Source organism: Bos grunniens, chromosome 19 (assembly GCF_055505025.1).
Source record: "Bos grunniens cultivar Pamir isolate PY7600 chromosome 19, Bosgru_T2T1.0, whole genome shotgun sequence".
In the NCBI taxonomy this organism is placed as follows: Eukaryota; Metazoa; Chordata; class Mammalia; order Artiodactyla; family Bovidae; genus Bos; species Bos grunniens.
Genome location: NC_141183.1, coordinates 45,377,233 through 45,391,984, shown reverse-complemented (window position 1 = coordinate 45,391,984; position 14,752 = coordinate 45,377,233). Strand labels below are relative to the sequence as shown.

Here is a 14,752-nt window from a genome sequence, read left to right as displayed (position 1 = left end):
AGAGGAGGAATCGATTAGAAAATTACTGAAAAAAACTGAAAGTCTCTCTGATTTCCACCCCCAAATTCAGTTTCTTCCTCTTAGCCGCAAAGGCAGCCAATATTACCTATTTGGTGGATAGTATTGCAGACTTTCTTTGGGGGGGCTTCCCTGGTGGCTCAGACGGTAAAGAATCCCGGGTTCGATCCGGTATTCTACGTATAAATAGATGTATGTAAAAGTACATACAAGCATATCTGTAGAAAAATCTTTAGCTTTGTTTTTCTTTACATAGAAGGTAGCAACGTAAATATCACTCAGCAATTTTTTTTTTTCCCCCGTTGTCTTCAAGACCTAGCCATGATACAGGTCCACTTGATTCGTTCTCTTTCATTCCCGAGCATTTCACCCAATTATGCACCTTTTATTTACCCATTTCTTTAGAGATGATCGTTTAAATTGTCTTCAGTTTTCTGTTAGACAAATAGTGAGTTGATGAACCTTCTTGTCTCCTTGAACACAAGTAGTGCTTTTCCAGGATACACACCTAGATGTGGAATTGCTAGTTTCTAGAGTATGCAGTCGGAGAAGGCAATGGCACCCCACTCCAGTGCTCTTGCCTGGAAAATCCATGAACGGAGGAGCATGGTAGGCTGCAGTCCATAGGGTCGCTAAGAGTCAGACAGGACTGAGTGACTTCACTTTCACTTTTCACTTTCATGCATTGACTAAGGAAATAGCAACCCACTCCAGTGTTCTTGCTTGGAGAATCCCAGGGATGGGGAAGCCTGGTGGGCTGCCATCTATGGGGTCGCACAGAGTCAGACATGACTGAAGTGACTTAGCAGCAGCAGCAGCAGAGTATGCAGTGCTTTTTCATCTTCCAAAAAACTATTTAAAATGTGTTGTGTTGTTAAGCATTTGCACTGAATTTATTTTTAGATATTGAGTTAGTATTTTACACAAATTTATTTAGGAACTTATGGCATTTATTAATTTTAAATTAAATGAGCAGTCATATTTGTATGGCAATTTAGCATTTACAATGTACCTGTGTTGTTTTCTGTTATCTTCCTCATCTGGCTAATCCTTACTTTTAAAAATTATTATTAGCTTTTATATTCATCCAAATAATGCCTGTATTTGGTTAAATATGTCAAAGAGCTTCACAAAGCTTTTAATAAAAAAACACCTAATTTCTATTTCAACCCCCAGTTCTATTTCCCAGAGGCAACCACTTTCAAAATTCTTCTAGCACTATAAATATCTGCTTATCTTTAAATAATCCAATATCTTTACACAGCTATTTCTTGATCTAACAATTGTAAACAGTATTCACTAATGTTCTGTTATGGTGGTGAAGGATTTAATTCTCTTGTAACACCACCCTCCACTCTTCCTCTTCTCCCACATTCCCAATATAGCTAAATTATGAAGACTTGTACACAAATGTTCATAGACGCTTTATTTGTAATAGTGAAAATCTGGAAACAACCTATCAACAGTATATCCATTCCATGGAATACTGCTGCTGCTGCTGCTAAGTCGCTTCAGTCGTGTCCAACTTTGTGCGACGCCATAGACGGCAGCCCACCAGGCTCCCCTGTCCCTGGGATTCTCCAGGCAAGAACACTGGAGTGGGTTGCCATTTCCTTCTCCAATGCATGAAAGTGAAAAGTGAAAGTGAAGGCGCTCAGTCCTGTCTGACTCTTAGAGACCTCATGGACTACAGCCCACCAGGGTTCTCCATCCATGGGATTTTCCAGGCAAGAGCGCTGGAGTGGGGTGCCATTGTCTTCTCCGTCCATGGAATACTACTCAGCATTAAAAAGAAATGAACTATCAATACATGAAATAACATGAATGAATCTCAAAATCCTTCTGTTGAGTAAAAGAAGCCAGATGAAAAAAGAGTATATACTGCATGATTCTATTTTTCTAAAATTTGAGAAAATGCAAATTAATTTCTACTGACAGGAAGCAGATCATCATTGCTTGTGTTCAGGAGTTGAAGAAGGCATGGATTACAAAAGAATGTGTTACATGGAAAGTTTGGGGAGTGATAGAAATGTTTGTTATTTTGGTTATGGTAATGGTTCCCCATGAAAAAGTTAATCACATTATATGTTTTAAATACATGCAGTTTATTGCAAATCAGTTATACTCAATAAAGCTGTTTTTAAAAATTGTTAATGCTGATTGAAGTTTTTCAGCATGGGCAGGACTCATTCCTGGGTTCTACAGTAGGATGATTAGAAGATGAACTAGCATTTTCACTGAGGAATTTCCTAGTATTAAGAGGTGGAGGTCTTTTCTCTGGACCACTTGGTTTCTCCAATCTATTTAGGGGCATGTGTGGGTACTCAGTCGCTCAGTCTTCTCCAACTCTTTGCAAACCTAAGGACTGTTGCCCACCAATCTCATCTATCCATGGGATTCTCCAGGCAAGAATACTACAGTGTGTTGCCATGCCCTCCTCTAAGGGATCTTCCCAACCCAGGGATCAATCTTATGTCTCCTGCATTGGCAGGTGGATTCTTTACCACTAGTGCCACCTGGGAAACCCCTATTTAGGGGCTGCTGCTGCTGCTAAGTCACTTCAGTCGTGTCCAACTCTGTGTGACCCCATAGACGGCAGCCCACCAGGCTCCCCCATCCCTGGGATTCTCCAGGCAAGAACACTGGAGTGGGTTGCCATTTCCTTCTCCAATGCATGCAGGGGTATTTATATCTCATGTAGTTTCATGGAAGCAGTGGGGAGGAATCACCTAAATGCATGGACTAGGGCAATGGACCTAAAATATCTAACTCTAATATTAACAGATATCCCCCAAGTTAATCCCATAACTCCTTGTAATGTGCTTTGCTATTCATCCTTCCATCCATCCTATAAATATTGAGTGTCTGATATATGCCAGCTGTGAACAAAGCAGCTGTAACAAAACAGACAAAAATTTCTCTCCTTTTAGGATTTATATTCTAGTTGGTAGACATATATAATACAAACGATAGATAAGTAAAATATATGGCAATGAGTGAGTGAAAGTCACTCAGTTGAGTCCGACTCTTTGCGACCCCATGGGCTATACAGGTAAGATAAAGCTAAATGCTAAGGAGAAAATAATGCAGGAAATAGGATAAGAAAAGGAATGTCAGAATATAGGTTGTGGGTTTTTTTAAGTGACTAAGTATTTTTAAAGGATATATGGCCTGAATTTCCTTGGAGTCTTCAGGGGGAGTTAGCCCATTTCTGAATGGTTCCTCTTCTGCAGCTTCGGATATAAATTCCTGCAGTAGTCTTGGGCAATCACTACTTCTCCACTTCCTATCTTCCAAAATTTGTGGAACTCGCTAGTGCTTTTTGTGTTCTCTACTGTTCCACTCTCCTTCATGGATCACTGCCTTGTCGCAGCGAAGAGGCTTGTATAACTCAATGAAGCTATGAGGCATGTCGTGCAGGACCACCCAGATGGATGCGTCATAGTGAAGAGTTCTGACAAAAAGTGGTCCACTGAAGGAGAGAATGGCAAACTAGTTCAATATGCTTGTTGCAAGAACCCCATGAACATATGAAAAGACAAAAGGATGTGACATCAGAAGGCAAGACCCCCAGGTTGGAAGGTGTCTGCTATGCTATTGAGGAAGAGCAGAGGGCAATTATGAATAGCTCCAGAAAGAATGGACCAGCAGAGCCAAAGCAGAAACGATGCTCAGCTGTGGATGTGTCTGGTGGTGAAAGTAAAGTCCTATGCTGTAAAGAACAATATGGCATAGGAACCTGGAATGTTAGGCTCACAAATCAAGGTAAGTTGTACGTGATCAAGCGGGATGGCAAGAATGAACATCGACATCTTAAAAATCAGTGAACTAAAATGGACGAGAATGGGAGAATTTAATCCTGATGACCATTATATCTACTATTGTGGGCAAGAATCCCATAGTAGCCCTCATAGTCAACAAAAGAGTCGAAATGCATTACCTGCAGGCAATCTCAAAAATGACAGAATGATTTCAGTTTGTTTCTAGGGCAAACCATTCAACATTGCAGTAATCCAAGTCTATGTATGCCCCAACCATTGATACTGAAGAAGCTGAAGTTGACCAGTTCTATGATAACCTATAAGACCTGATAGAACTAACACCAAAGAAAGACATCCTTTTCCTCATACGGGATTGGAATGGAAAAGTAGGAAGTCAAGAGATAACCTGGAGTAACAGGCAAGTTTGGCCTTGGAGTACAAAATGAAGGAAGGCAAAGCTAACAGAGTTTTGTCAAGAGAACCCACTAGTCATAGCAAACACTCTCTTCCATCAACACAAGAGACAACTCTACACGTGGGCATCATCAGAAGTCAATACCAAAATCAGATTGATTATATTCTTTGCAGCCAAAGATGGAGAAGCTGTATACAGGTCAGCAAAAAACAAGACCTGGAGGTGACTGTGGCTCAGATCATGAACTCCTTATTGCTAAATTCAGGCTTCAACTGAAGAAAGTAGGGAAAACCACCAGGCCATTCAGGTATGACCTGAATTAAATCCCTTATGATCGTACAATGGAGGTGACAAATAGATTCAAGGGATTAGATCTGATAGAGTGCCTGAAGAATTATGGACAGAGGTTGATAACATTGTATAGGAGACAGTGATCAAAACCATCCCAAAGAAACACAAATGCAAGAAGGTAAAGCAGTTGTCTGAGGAAGTTTTACAAATAGCTGAGGAAAGAAGAGAAATGAAAGGGAAAGATACACTCAACTGAATGCAGAGTTCCAGAGAATAGCCAAGAGAGATAAGAAGCCCTTCTTCAATGAACAGTGCGAATAAATAGAGGAAAACAATAGTATGGGAAAGACTAGAGATCTCTGCAAGAAAATTGGAGATATCAAGGGAATATTTCATGCAAGGATGGGCATGATGAAGGATAGAGACAGTAAAGACCTAAAAGAAGCAGAAGAGACTAATAGGTAGCAAGAATACACAGAAGAACTGTACAAAAAAGATCTCAATGATCCAGATAATCATGAGGGTATGGTCATTCACCTAGAGCTAGACATCCTGGAGAGTGAAGTCAACTGGGCCTTAGGAAGCATTTCTAAGAACAAAGCTAGTGGAGGTAATGGAATTCCAGCTGGGCTATTTAAAATCCTAAAAGATGATGCTGTTAAAGGACTGCACCCAATATGTCAGCAAATTTGGAAAACTCAGCAGTGGCCACAGGACTGGAAAAGGTCAGTTTTCATTCCAATCCCAAAGAAAGGCAATGCCAAAGAATCTTTAAACTACCATACAGTTGTACTCATTTCACATACTAGCAAGGTTATACTCAAAATCTTTCAAGCTAGGCTTCAGTAATACATAAACTGAAAACTTTGAGATGTACAAGCTGGGTTTAGAAAAGGCAGAGGAACCATAGATCAAATTACCAACATTCACTGGGTCATAGAGAAAGCAAGGGAATTCCGGAAAAACATCTACTTCTGCTTCATTGACTATGGTAAACCTTTGACTGTGTGGCTCACAACAAACTGTGGAAAATTCTTACAGAGATAGGAATACCAGACCACCTTACCTGTCTCCTGAGAAATCTGTATGCAGGTCAGGAAGCAACAGTTAGAATCAAACATGGAACAACTGACTGGTTCAAAATTGGGAAAGGAGTACAACAAGGCTGTATATCATCACTCTTTTTAACTTCTATGCAGAGTACATCATGTGAAATGCCAGACTGGATGACTCACAAGCTGGAACCAAGATTGCTGGGAGAAATATCAACAACCTCAGATATGCAGATGATACCACTCTAATAGCAGAAAGTGAAAAGGAACTAAAGAGCCTTTTGATGAGGGTAAAAGAGGAGAGTGAAAAAACTGGCTTGATCATGGCAACTAGTCCCTTCATTTCATGGCAAATTGAAGGGGGAAAAGTGGAAGCAGTGACAGATTTTATTTTCTTGGGCTCCAAAATCACTGCAGACAGTGACTGCCACCATGAAATTAAAGACGCTTGCTCCTTGGAAGAAAATCTATGACAAACCTAGACAGCATATTAAAAAGCAGAGACACCACTTTGCCAACAAAGGTCTGTATAGTCAAAGGTATAGTTTTTTCAGTAGTCATGTATGGATATGAGACTTGGACCATAATGAAGCCTGAATGCTGTAGAACTGATGCTTTCGAATTGTGGTGCTGGTTAAGACTCTTGAGAGTTCCTCGGACTGCAAGGAGATCAAACCAGTCAATCCTTAAAGAAATCAACCTTGAACATTCATAGGAAGGACTGCTGAAGCTGAAGCTCCAATACTTTGGCCATCTGGTGTGAAGAGCTGACTCATTGGAAAATTCTCTAATGTTGGGGGAGATTGAAGGAAAAAAGGAGAGCAGGGTGACAGAGGATGAGATGGTTAGACAGCATCACTGACTCAATGGACAAGAATTTGAACAAACTCTGGGAGATGGTGAAGGACAGGGGAGCCTGGCATGCTACAGTCTATGGGGTTGCAAAAAGTTGGTCACAACTTCATGACTGAACAACAACAAAAACATGTGAAATCTTCTCAGACCAGGGGTTGAACCCGTGTCCCCTGCATTGGCAGGTGTATTCTTAACCATTGGATCTCCAAGGAAGTCCCCTAAACCAGTTTTAAACTCCTTAAGTTGTTATTTTGGAAGGGAAAAGAGAGACCCATGTGGGGCCACACCAAGAAAAACCTTAAGATTCACCTCAGAAGCTACTTTTTCCAAGAAACTTTCCCTGATACTTTCTTCCTTCCACTTTACCTTTGGCTGGGTTAGGCAGCAGGTTTCTGTGCTTCTACTTATTGCATTCAATATATTAGAATACAAATTCCTGCTTATCTTTGTACGATTCCTCCCAGTGGACTATGAAGGCAAGTCCTAGGTCTTATTCCTGTTGATTCCCAACACTTGGCACAGAGCCAGACACATACCTTACACTCTTTAAACATTTTGTACATAAATATGTGCTTTTACTTGGCCATATTAACCAGAATTTGCACACTCCCTGTAAGGAAGACGTTTCAATTATTGTCAATTTTTAGAAATGTAGCTCACACATGTTTCCAAAATTGCTAGTCTTCTAAATCAAATTTTAGTGCTTTTTGGCAGACATGTCCTCAGTACATGGAGAAAAATGGAAGATGTCATTTTCTCCTCAATATTATACCATTTTCTCTTGATAACCATCACTGTTGTTATTCTGGAATACACACTTCTCCCACTTGACTGATGTACTTGGTGGTGGTTATTTAGTCGCTAAGTCACGTCTGACTCTCGTGACCCCATGGACTGTAGCCCACCAGGCTCCTCTGTCCACGGGATTTCCCAGGCAAGAATATTGGAGTGGGTTGCCATTTCCTCCTCCAGGGGATCTTCCTGATCCAGGGATCGAACCCAGTTGAGATCTTCTGGAGGTTTTCTGAGTACCTGTTAACCTTCTTAACCTGAACTCCACGGCCCTTACTTTGCTCGACTTCATCTCCCAATATATTTCAGTCTTTCCTCTCCAGTCACAGTGGTCTGCCCCTCCTTCCTTACAGAATCCACTTAGATTCCTGCCTGCCTTATATGCTTCCCCACTTAGTTTTGTCCTACCTGGGGTGCCTCTCCTTACTCCTTTTTGTTTAGTTAATGCCTTGATTCATTCCACAGGTACTTGTTGAGCATCTATGGAGTGGCTGGCTAGTTTAGGATAATTTCCCACTTTCTCCAGAAGGGCTTTCCTTTTCTAAACTTCTCTAATCTCAAGTGTCATTTTAAAGAGTATGGTAGCAAGAACATGAGAGTCTGGCCCAGGAAAACTGAAATCTAGCCTCTAGTACAGATTCATTGTGTAACCTTGAGGCAGTCTGTTTCTGAGGGAAAGCAAGTCTACCACACTCGGCCAGGGGTCAGGAAACTATGTGTGGTGTGTGCTAAGTTACTTCAGTAGTGTCTGATTCTGCGGGCCTATGGCCTGTAGCCCTCCAGTTTCCTCTGACCATGGTCTAAATCTGACCTACCGCCTGTTTTTATTGGGCTCCTGAATGAAGAATGTTTTTTACCTTTTAAAGTAGTTGAAAAAAGATGCAAAGTATATTTTGTGACACATGACAATTAGGTGAAATTCAAATTTGTGTCCATAAGTATTATTTGGACATGGTCACGCCCACTTACTACATTGCAACAGAGGCCTTGCTATGCTATGCTAAGTCGCTTCAGTCGTGTCCGACTCTGTGTGACCCCATAGACGGCAGCCACCAGGCTCCCCCGTCCCTGGGATTCTCTAGGCAAGAACACTGGAGTGGGCTGCCACTTCCTTCTCCAATGCATGAAAGTGAAAAGTGAAAGCGAAATCGCTCAGTCCTGTCCGATTCCCAGGGACCCCATGGACTGCAGCCTACCAGGCTCCTCCATCCATGGGATTTTCCAGGCAAAAGTACTGGAGTGGGGTGCCATTGCCTTCTCCAACAGAGGCCTTATGGCCAGCCAAGCTCCACATTTTCACCACCTGGCTGGTACAGAAAGAGCTAGTCTTGGAGTTCTAGCAGGATTGAGGTACCTACCGGGGGGCCCACGCTTAGGCCTCTGTCTTGCCTCCTTTATTAGACTACAAGCTTCTGGATTGGGGGTGATCCCTCTGAGCCTGGTGACTGGCTCAGGGTAACCTCCTAACCACTGGCCGCTGCAGGAATGCTCGTTCACTGACTCAATGGACGTGAGTTTGAGTAAACTCCGGGAGTTGGTGATGGACAGGGAGGCCTGGCATGCTGCAGTCCATGGGGTCGCAAAGAGTCGGACACGACTGAGCGACTGAACTGAACTGAACTGAACTGAAGACAATGATTTAAGAGCCACTGGGGTTAAAATCCCGACGGCTTGAGAAAGTTGATTCCCCTCTCTGTCCCTCTTTTTCCTCCGCTGTGGAATAGGGGTGCAAGGAGGCCTGGTAGTGAAAAGCCAGAAGGAGATAAGTTGTGCGAAGCACTTCGCTAGGTTCAGTCATTAATCTTTCGTTGGCTCCACGCGGACTGGGAAGAACCCCCGCGGGCCAGGTGCGGCGCATGAGCGCCGCCGGGAGGTTGGCGCAGGCGGCGCTGGGACCCTGACGCGGGTCTCGCCCTGCCGTCAATCAAGGCCTCCGCGGGGCGGGGCGGGGCGGGGCTTCCGCCTGCGCTCGGCCGTACCGGGCCGCTCGGCGGCGCCTGGGACAGTAGGGAACCGCGCCCGCCGCCGCCGGCCGCGCGGCCGGACGAGGGGACGATGGAGCTGGAGCCCGAGCTGATGCTGCAGGAGGCCCGCGAGAGCGTGGAGGCGGCGCAGAGCTACCGCCGGGAGCTGAGCCAGAGGCTGCAGGGGCTGCGGGAGGCGCGGAGGCAGGTCGGAGGGCCGCGCCCGCTGGGGCGCTGTGGGCCCCGGGGAGGGCGCGGGGTGCCCGGCGGTGGGCGAGTGCAGGGAAGGCTGCGAGGGGCGGGAGTGTCCGGACACTCTGAAGGGAGGAGGGAAGCGGCTCCGAAGGCGCTGGAGCCTTGACTAGGTGTGAGGAAGGGGGAGGTGGGCTCTGAGGGGTGTGGGGGGAGGGGGTCTTGAGAGGAAGAGGCGCGTTTGGGGAATGGAGGGAGGGTGTGAGAGGTGTTTCCTAAGCTGTGTGGGGCGATGCTGGGGATGCGAAGGGCTGCGAGGTTGGGGGGAGTCTGGGGTCCCAGCAGAAACCGAGGGCGTCGCAGAGTGGTCAAGATTGCGAGAGTTGGGGGCGGTGGAGGTTCATTGGAAAACCTGCCTTGTAGATGGAGATTGAGTTTAGAGAGCTCGAGGAAAATGTAGGGCAGTGAGTTGGGAGAGCGCAAATTGGAGGCAAAATGGACCGTGGAAGGGGAAGGACTAAAGAGAGGGACAGAGACAGGAGAAGCAGCAGAGTTAACACTAAATGAATGGAATTACTGTCTGAAAGTAGTCTTTAATATCTCCTGTGATCTTGAATGCATTAAAAAAAAATCATTTAGCGGGTTCCCATTCTAGCGAGTTTGGATTTTAAAGTGAAGCTGTGTGGAAAGGGCAAAGGAAAGAAAATGAAACCCTTGAGGGATGGGATACAAAAGCGTAGGGAAATGGAAAAACAGATTTAAAGAGAGACGTGTTGAGAGGAGAAGCTAAATATACTTTCAAGTGACAGCAGTTATCTGCCCCGTGGGGACCTGGTCCTCAAAGATATAGGAGAGTCACATGGTTTCTCCACACCCTGGAACATATACGGAAAAAGATACAACCCGCGGCCAGTGTGTAGTAGGACAGATAATCCTCGAGCAACTTTTAATTCAGGTGTTTAATAAGTGCTTTTTGAATCAGTGGGATTCCAGCTGAGTGGAATCATATGAGTGAGTGGCATTTTTCTTCATCACACTTGTCAGTAATCTATTTGGTCATCCGAGTAGTTCTCATGCTGCAAAGAATCTGAAAATTACAACTAGTTGAATAGTACTGTGCTAAGAGTGCCTTTGGCTATTCTCATCATCAAGGTTACTCAACCTGCTTGAGGTTTTATACATTTTAAAATTCTTGTAGGTTTTTTTTTTAATAATTATTTTCACTTTTGACTCTGCTAGGTCTTCATTGCTTTTGTGCTGGGTCTTCGTTGCCTTTGTGTGGGCTTTCCGTGGTTGCGGCAAGTGGGGCCTGCTCTCTAGTTGCAGCAGGCGCACTTCTCAGTTGCAGTGGCTTCTCATGTTGCACAGCCCTCTAGGGCCAGAGGGCTTCGGTAGTTGCAGCGTGCAGACTCAGTAGTTGTGGCTTAGTTGCTCTGCAGCATGTGGGATCTTCCTGAAGCAGGAATCGAGCCAGTGTCCTCTGCTTTGGCTGGCAGATTCTAATCCACTGTGCCACTAGGGAGGTCCTAAAATTCTTGTAGATTTTTAAATGAAGGTCAGGCATCATTTGTAGTTTAGTAGCAAATCTGAGAGGGAAATCTAGATATGGTGATCCTCACTTGATGAATACTTTTTTTAAGGCCTTCCAATACATTCATCTTGATTTCCACTTGACAACATCTGTATTATTCCTTCTGCTATTGTGAAACAGAGGTTCTAAATCTAGGGTATGTTTAAAAAGAGATATAAGTATCTCTTATTATATGATTATTCAGCCAGTTAAGATATCTTATATATGAATGAGACCGTTGTTTAACTGTATCAACAATTAAGAAACAGTAGAGTTGATATTATATTCCCTGATGGCTCAGTGGGTAAAGAATCTACCTGCAGTGCAAGAGACACAGAAGACACTGGTTCAATCCCTGGGTCGGGAAGATCCCCTGGAGAAGGAAATGGTAACCCACTCCAGAGATTCCTGGAGAATCCCATGGACAGAGGAGCCTGGTGGGCTACAGTCCATGGGGTCGCAAAGAGTCGGACACGACTAAGCAGCTGAACACACACACAGAGTTGATATTAAATGAATGAATGAGCTTAGCACCTGGGAGTAGTACTTATTAATTTCTCATGTGTAATTGAATACATTAAAACAATTCAGTATGATCTCATTCTGAGTTTCCAAACCTACATTCTTTAAATTTCCATGTCCAATAATTTAAATACGGGACACACTTCCCTATAATTTAGTGGAGTTTAGTATGGGGTTTCCCACTCCAGTACTTTTGCCTAGAAAATCCCATGGACGGAGGAGCCTGGTAGGCTGCAGTCCATGGGGTCGCTGAGGGTTGGACACGACTGAGCAACTTCACTTTCACTTTTCACTTTCATGCATTGGAGAAGGAAATGACAACCCACTCCAGGGTTGTCTTGCCTGGAGAATCCCAGGGACGGGGGAGCCTGGTGGGCTGCCGTCTATGGGGTCGCACAGAGTTGGACATGACTGAAGCGACTTAGCAGCAGCAGCAGTATGGGGTTTTGTTTTGTTTTTGAGTTCCCTTGTCTCAGGCTTGAAACAGAAAACACTAGGAGAACATCCATTATGCTTAGGTTCTCAATAACACTGCCTTCCAAGTAGACGGAGTAATATGGTAGTTCTCCCGTGTGACCTGAAATGTGTTTTGTGCCAGTGCCAGTTACAGTGGCTTCTGGTTCTATTGGGCTGGCCAAAAAGTTTGTAAGATCGTGTGGAAAAACCTGAACAAACTTTATCGTCAACCCAATAAAAGCTTTAATTCTTTCTCAGAGTTCATTCTAGTGGGTTGTACACGTTTGGATTTGGAGAATATGTCCTCTATCAACTTGCAGTCTAAGGAGGATCTGTGTTACAAAAATGTTATCGAAATAAGCAGCTGCTTTTGTTTAGTGGTTGGGATATTTTTAGGGTTCCAGTCATTTTCAGAATAACTACATAAAATATATGGCTTTTCAGTCAAAGGTTTTGTGTGGGGGATGAATGAGAGAGCAGAGAAAAAGGATGTTCCCTTCGTATATATATTTTTACTTGCTGATTTTACTTCCTTATAGAATTTTTAAAATTGATGTATAATTTACAGACTGTACCTTAAAATGTACAATTCAGCAGTTTTTAGTGTATTTGCAAAGTTGTGCAACCATCACCACTGTCTGTTTCCAGAACCTTTCATCACCCCAAAAAAGAAATGCTTTCTGTCTCTATTTGGACTGGCCTATTTAGCACATGTCATAAAAATGAAACCATACTGAATGTAACCCCTTGCGACTGGCTTCTTTGACTTAGGCATAATGTTTTCAACTTCATTCATGTGGTAGCATGTATTGACACTTTAGTTCTTTTTGTGGCTGAGTAATATTTTGTGGATAAAGCACGTTTTATGTTTCCAACCATCAGCTGATAGACATTTGGGTTGATTTCACTCTTTGGCTATTATGAATAATGTTGCTGTGAACATTCATGGATGAGTTTCCGTGTGGATATTTGTATATTTGAGAATATACTTAGGAATTGCTGGGTCATGTGGTAACTCTTTGTTTAACGTTCTCAAGAACTCTTGGCATACTTTTTATCTTTGTTTTTGTTTCTTACCCTTGAAAAATCTCTCATGAAATTTGCGTCCTGTTAGGAAATCATGTCTGTGAAAGTTTAGAAGGAACAAGAGTAACGTCTTTTACTGTCAATCCTTTAGAGTCAAAAACAACTGCCAGCATGCAGCAGTTTCTCCTCTTGTGGTTAAGTTGAAGCCTTAGCCTCTGTCTTCAGAGAAAAGGAAGTTCTGTGTAGGAATGAAGTGTAGTCTGTAACTCTTACTGTTTGAATGTGTTAAACGCTAGAGACGGGTCTTCAGGAAATCAGGTGATATTTACAGTCAACTTGGCCTCACTGATGTCGAAATCATTAAGAATAGTTCTATATAGCTCCCTGGAATCCTTGGTATTAAGATGTAAATGCCAAGGAAATCAACTCCCACCGTCTTTAAATACTTATCTGTTCATTCATTCAGTGAGTATGTATTGGGTGCCTCTTGTGGGTCAGAGATACTTCTAGGTCCTAGAAATACTGTGGTGAGGGAAACAGACCACTGCCCTCACAGATGTAATCTTTTCCTTCTGTGGCTAATCATTAGACTTCCGCCTCAAAACAAAACAAATAGGAGAAATTTAAATTCTTGTGTATTCGTTTTCAGATTTCACTTCCATCGTGTTCTTCATCCCTTGTTTATTTCTACAGGATTGACTTTCCTGCTTGTTGTGAGTAGAGATAGCTGATTAGGATGTCACATAGTAATGTCAGCTGGCCAGTCAGAGATGCCTCACGGAGTGACACCAGCGTGATGACATTGCCACGGTCCAGAGCCTCATCTTTAAGCGTTGCAGGTCCAGAAACTCCATCTTTGTACATTATCAAAGGGGGGTTAGATTGAGGTACTGGAGATGGTAGAAATACCGATATTCCAGTCTGTGTACAGTTAATAGTTCACTCCATAAAATAAATGTGTTGGCCATCATGTGCCTCTAATTAGTGTGATTCAGTGTCTCAGAGGGCGCTGACAAGAGCAGATCCCTGCTGTTTCAGAATAATGGTCCAGATCCTGGTGTCTAATTAAGATACTGTTAGGTGAGGACCCTGGCCAGCTCTGGCGAGTGGGTGTCCCTTTGATCATTGCTACTACAAATGTGGTCTATGTCTGCAATAGGGGCATCCTGACCTGAGAGTTGATGAAGAATGCAGGAATCAGGCCCCACCCAGACCTCCTGAATAGTCATCTGTACTTTAACAATATTGCTGGGTGTGATGTGTTTGCACATTAAACATTGCAGCACAGGGCCTTGGAGTGTACCATTAACACTTCATCAGCTCTCTGCCGATTTAACCCTTAGATGTGTTGTAAAATGTTGTGGTTTGTCATCAAGATTTTTTTTATAACTTTATTTTTATTTATTTTTGGCTGTGATGGGTCTTTATTGCTGGGAGGGCTCTTTAGTTCTGGGGAGTGGGAGCGACTCTTTGGTTGTGGTGCGCAGGCTTCCCACTGGTGGCTTCTCTTGTCTTGGAGTGTGGGCTCCAGTAACTCCAGCACGTGGGCTCAGTAGTTGTGGCTCCTGGGCGCCAGGGCACAGGCTCAATAGTTGTGGTGCCCAGGCTTTGTTGCACTGTGGCATGTGGGGTCTTCCCAGGTCAGGGATGGAACCCGTGTCTCCTGCATTGGCAGGTGGATTCTTTACCACTGACCCACCAGGGAAGCCCTAGCCTCAAGATTAAAATGTTGTTTGAAATTGCATGGGTTTGTTAGACAATTATACAATGTCAGACAAGTGATTAGTTGAGAATCTCAAGCCAGCACTTGTTTCAGCATGTCTTAAACATCTGTAATG

General features: G+C 43.6%; 1 protein-coding gene across 3 annotated transcripts in view; it reads left to right on the top strand.

Moving 5' to 3' along the window:
- Positions 1-9,188: 9,188 nt before the first annotated feature.
- The window catches only part of CRLF3 (cytokine receptor like factor 3), an 87,193-nt gene continuing 81,629 nt past the window's right edge, over positions 9,189-14,752 (top strand). For all 3 annotated transcript variants that reach the window (XR_015148228.1, XM_086360218.1, XM_086360216.1), the window contains exon 1: positions 9,189-9,356. Coding sequence is in view for 2 of the 3 variants with exons in the window: in XM_086360218.1 (XP_086216344.1) it covers positions 9,240-9,356 (117 nt within the window). In the remaining variant the exon portion in view is untranslated. The remainder of the gene's footprint in view (positions 9,357-14,752) is intronic.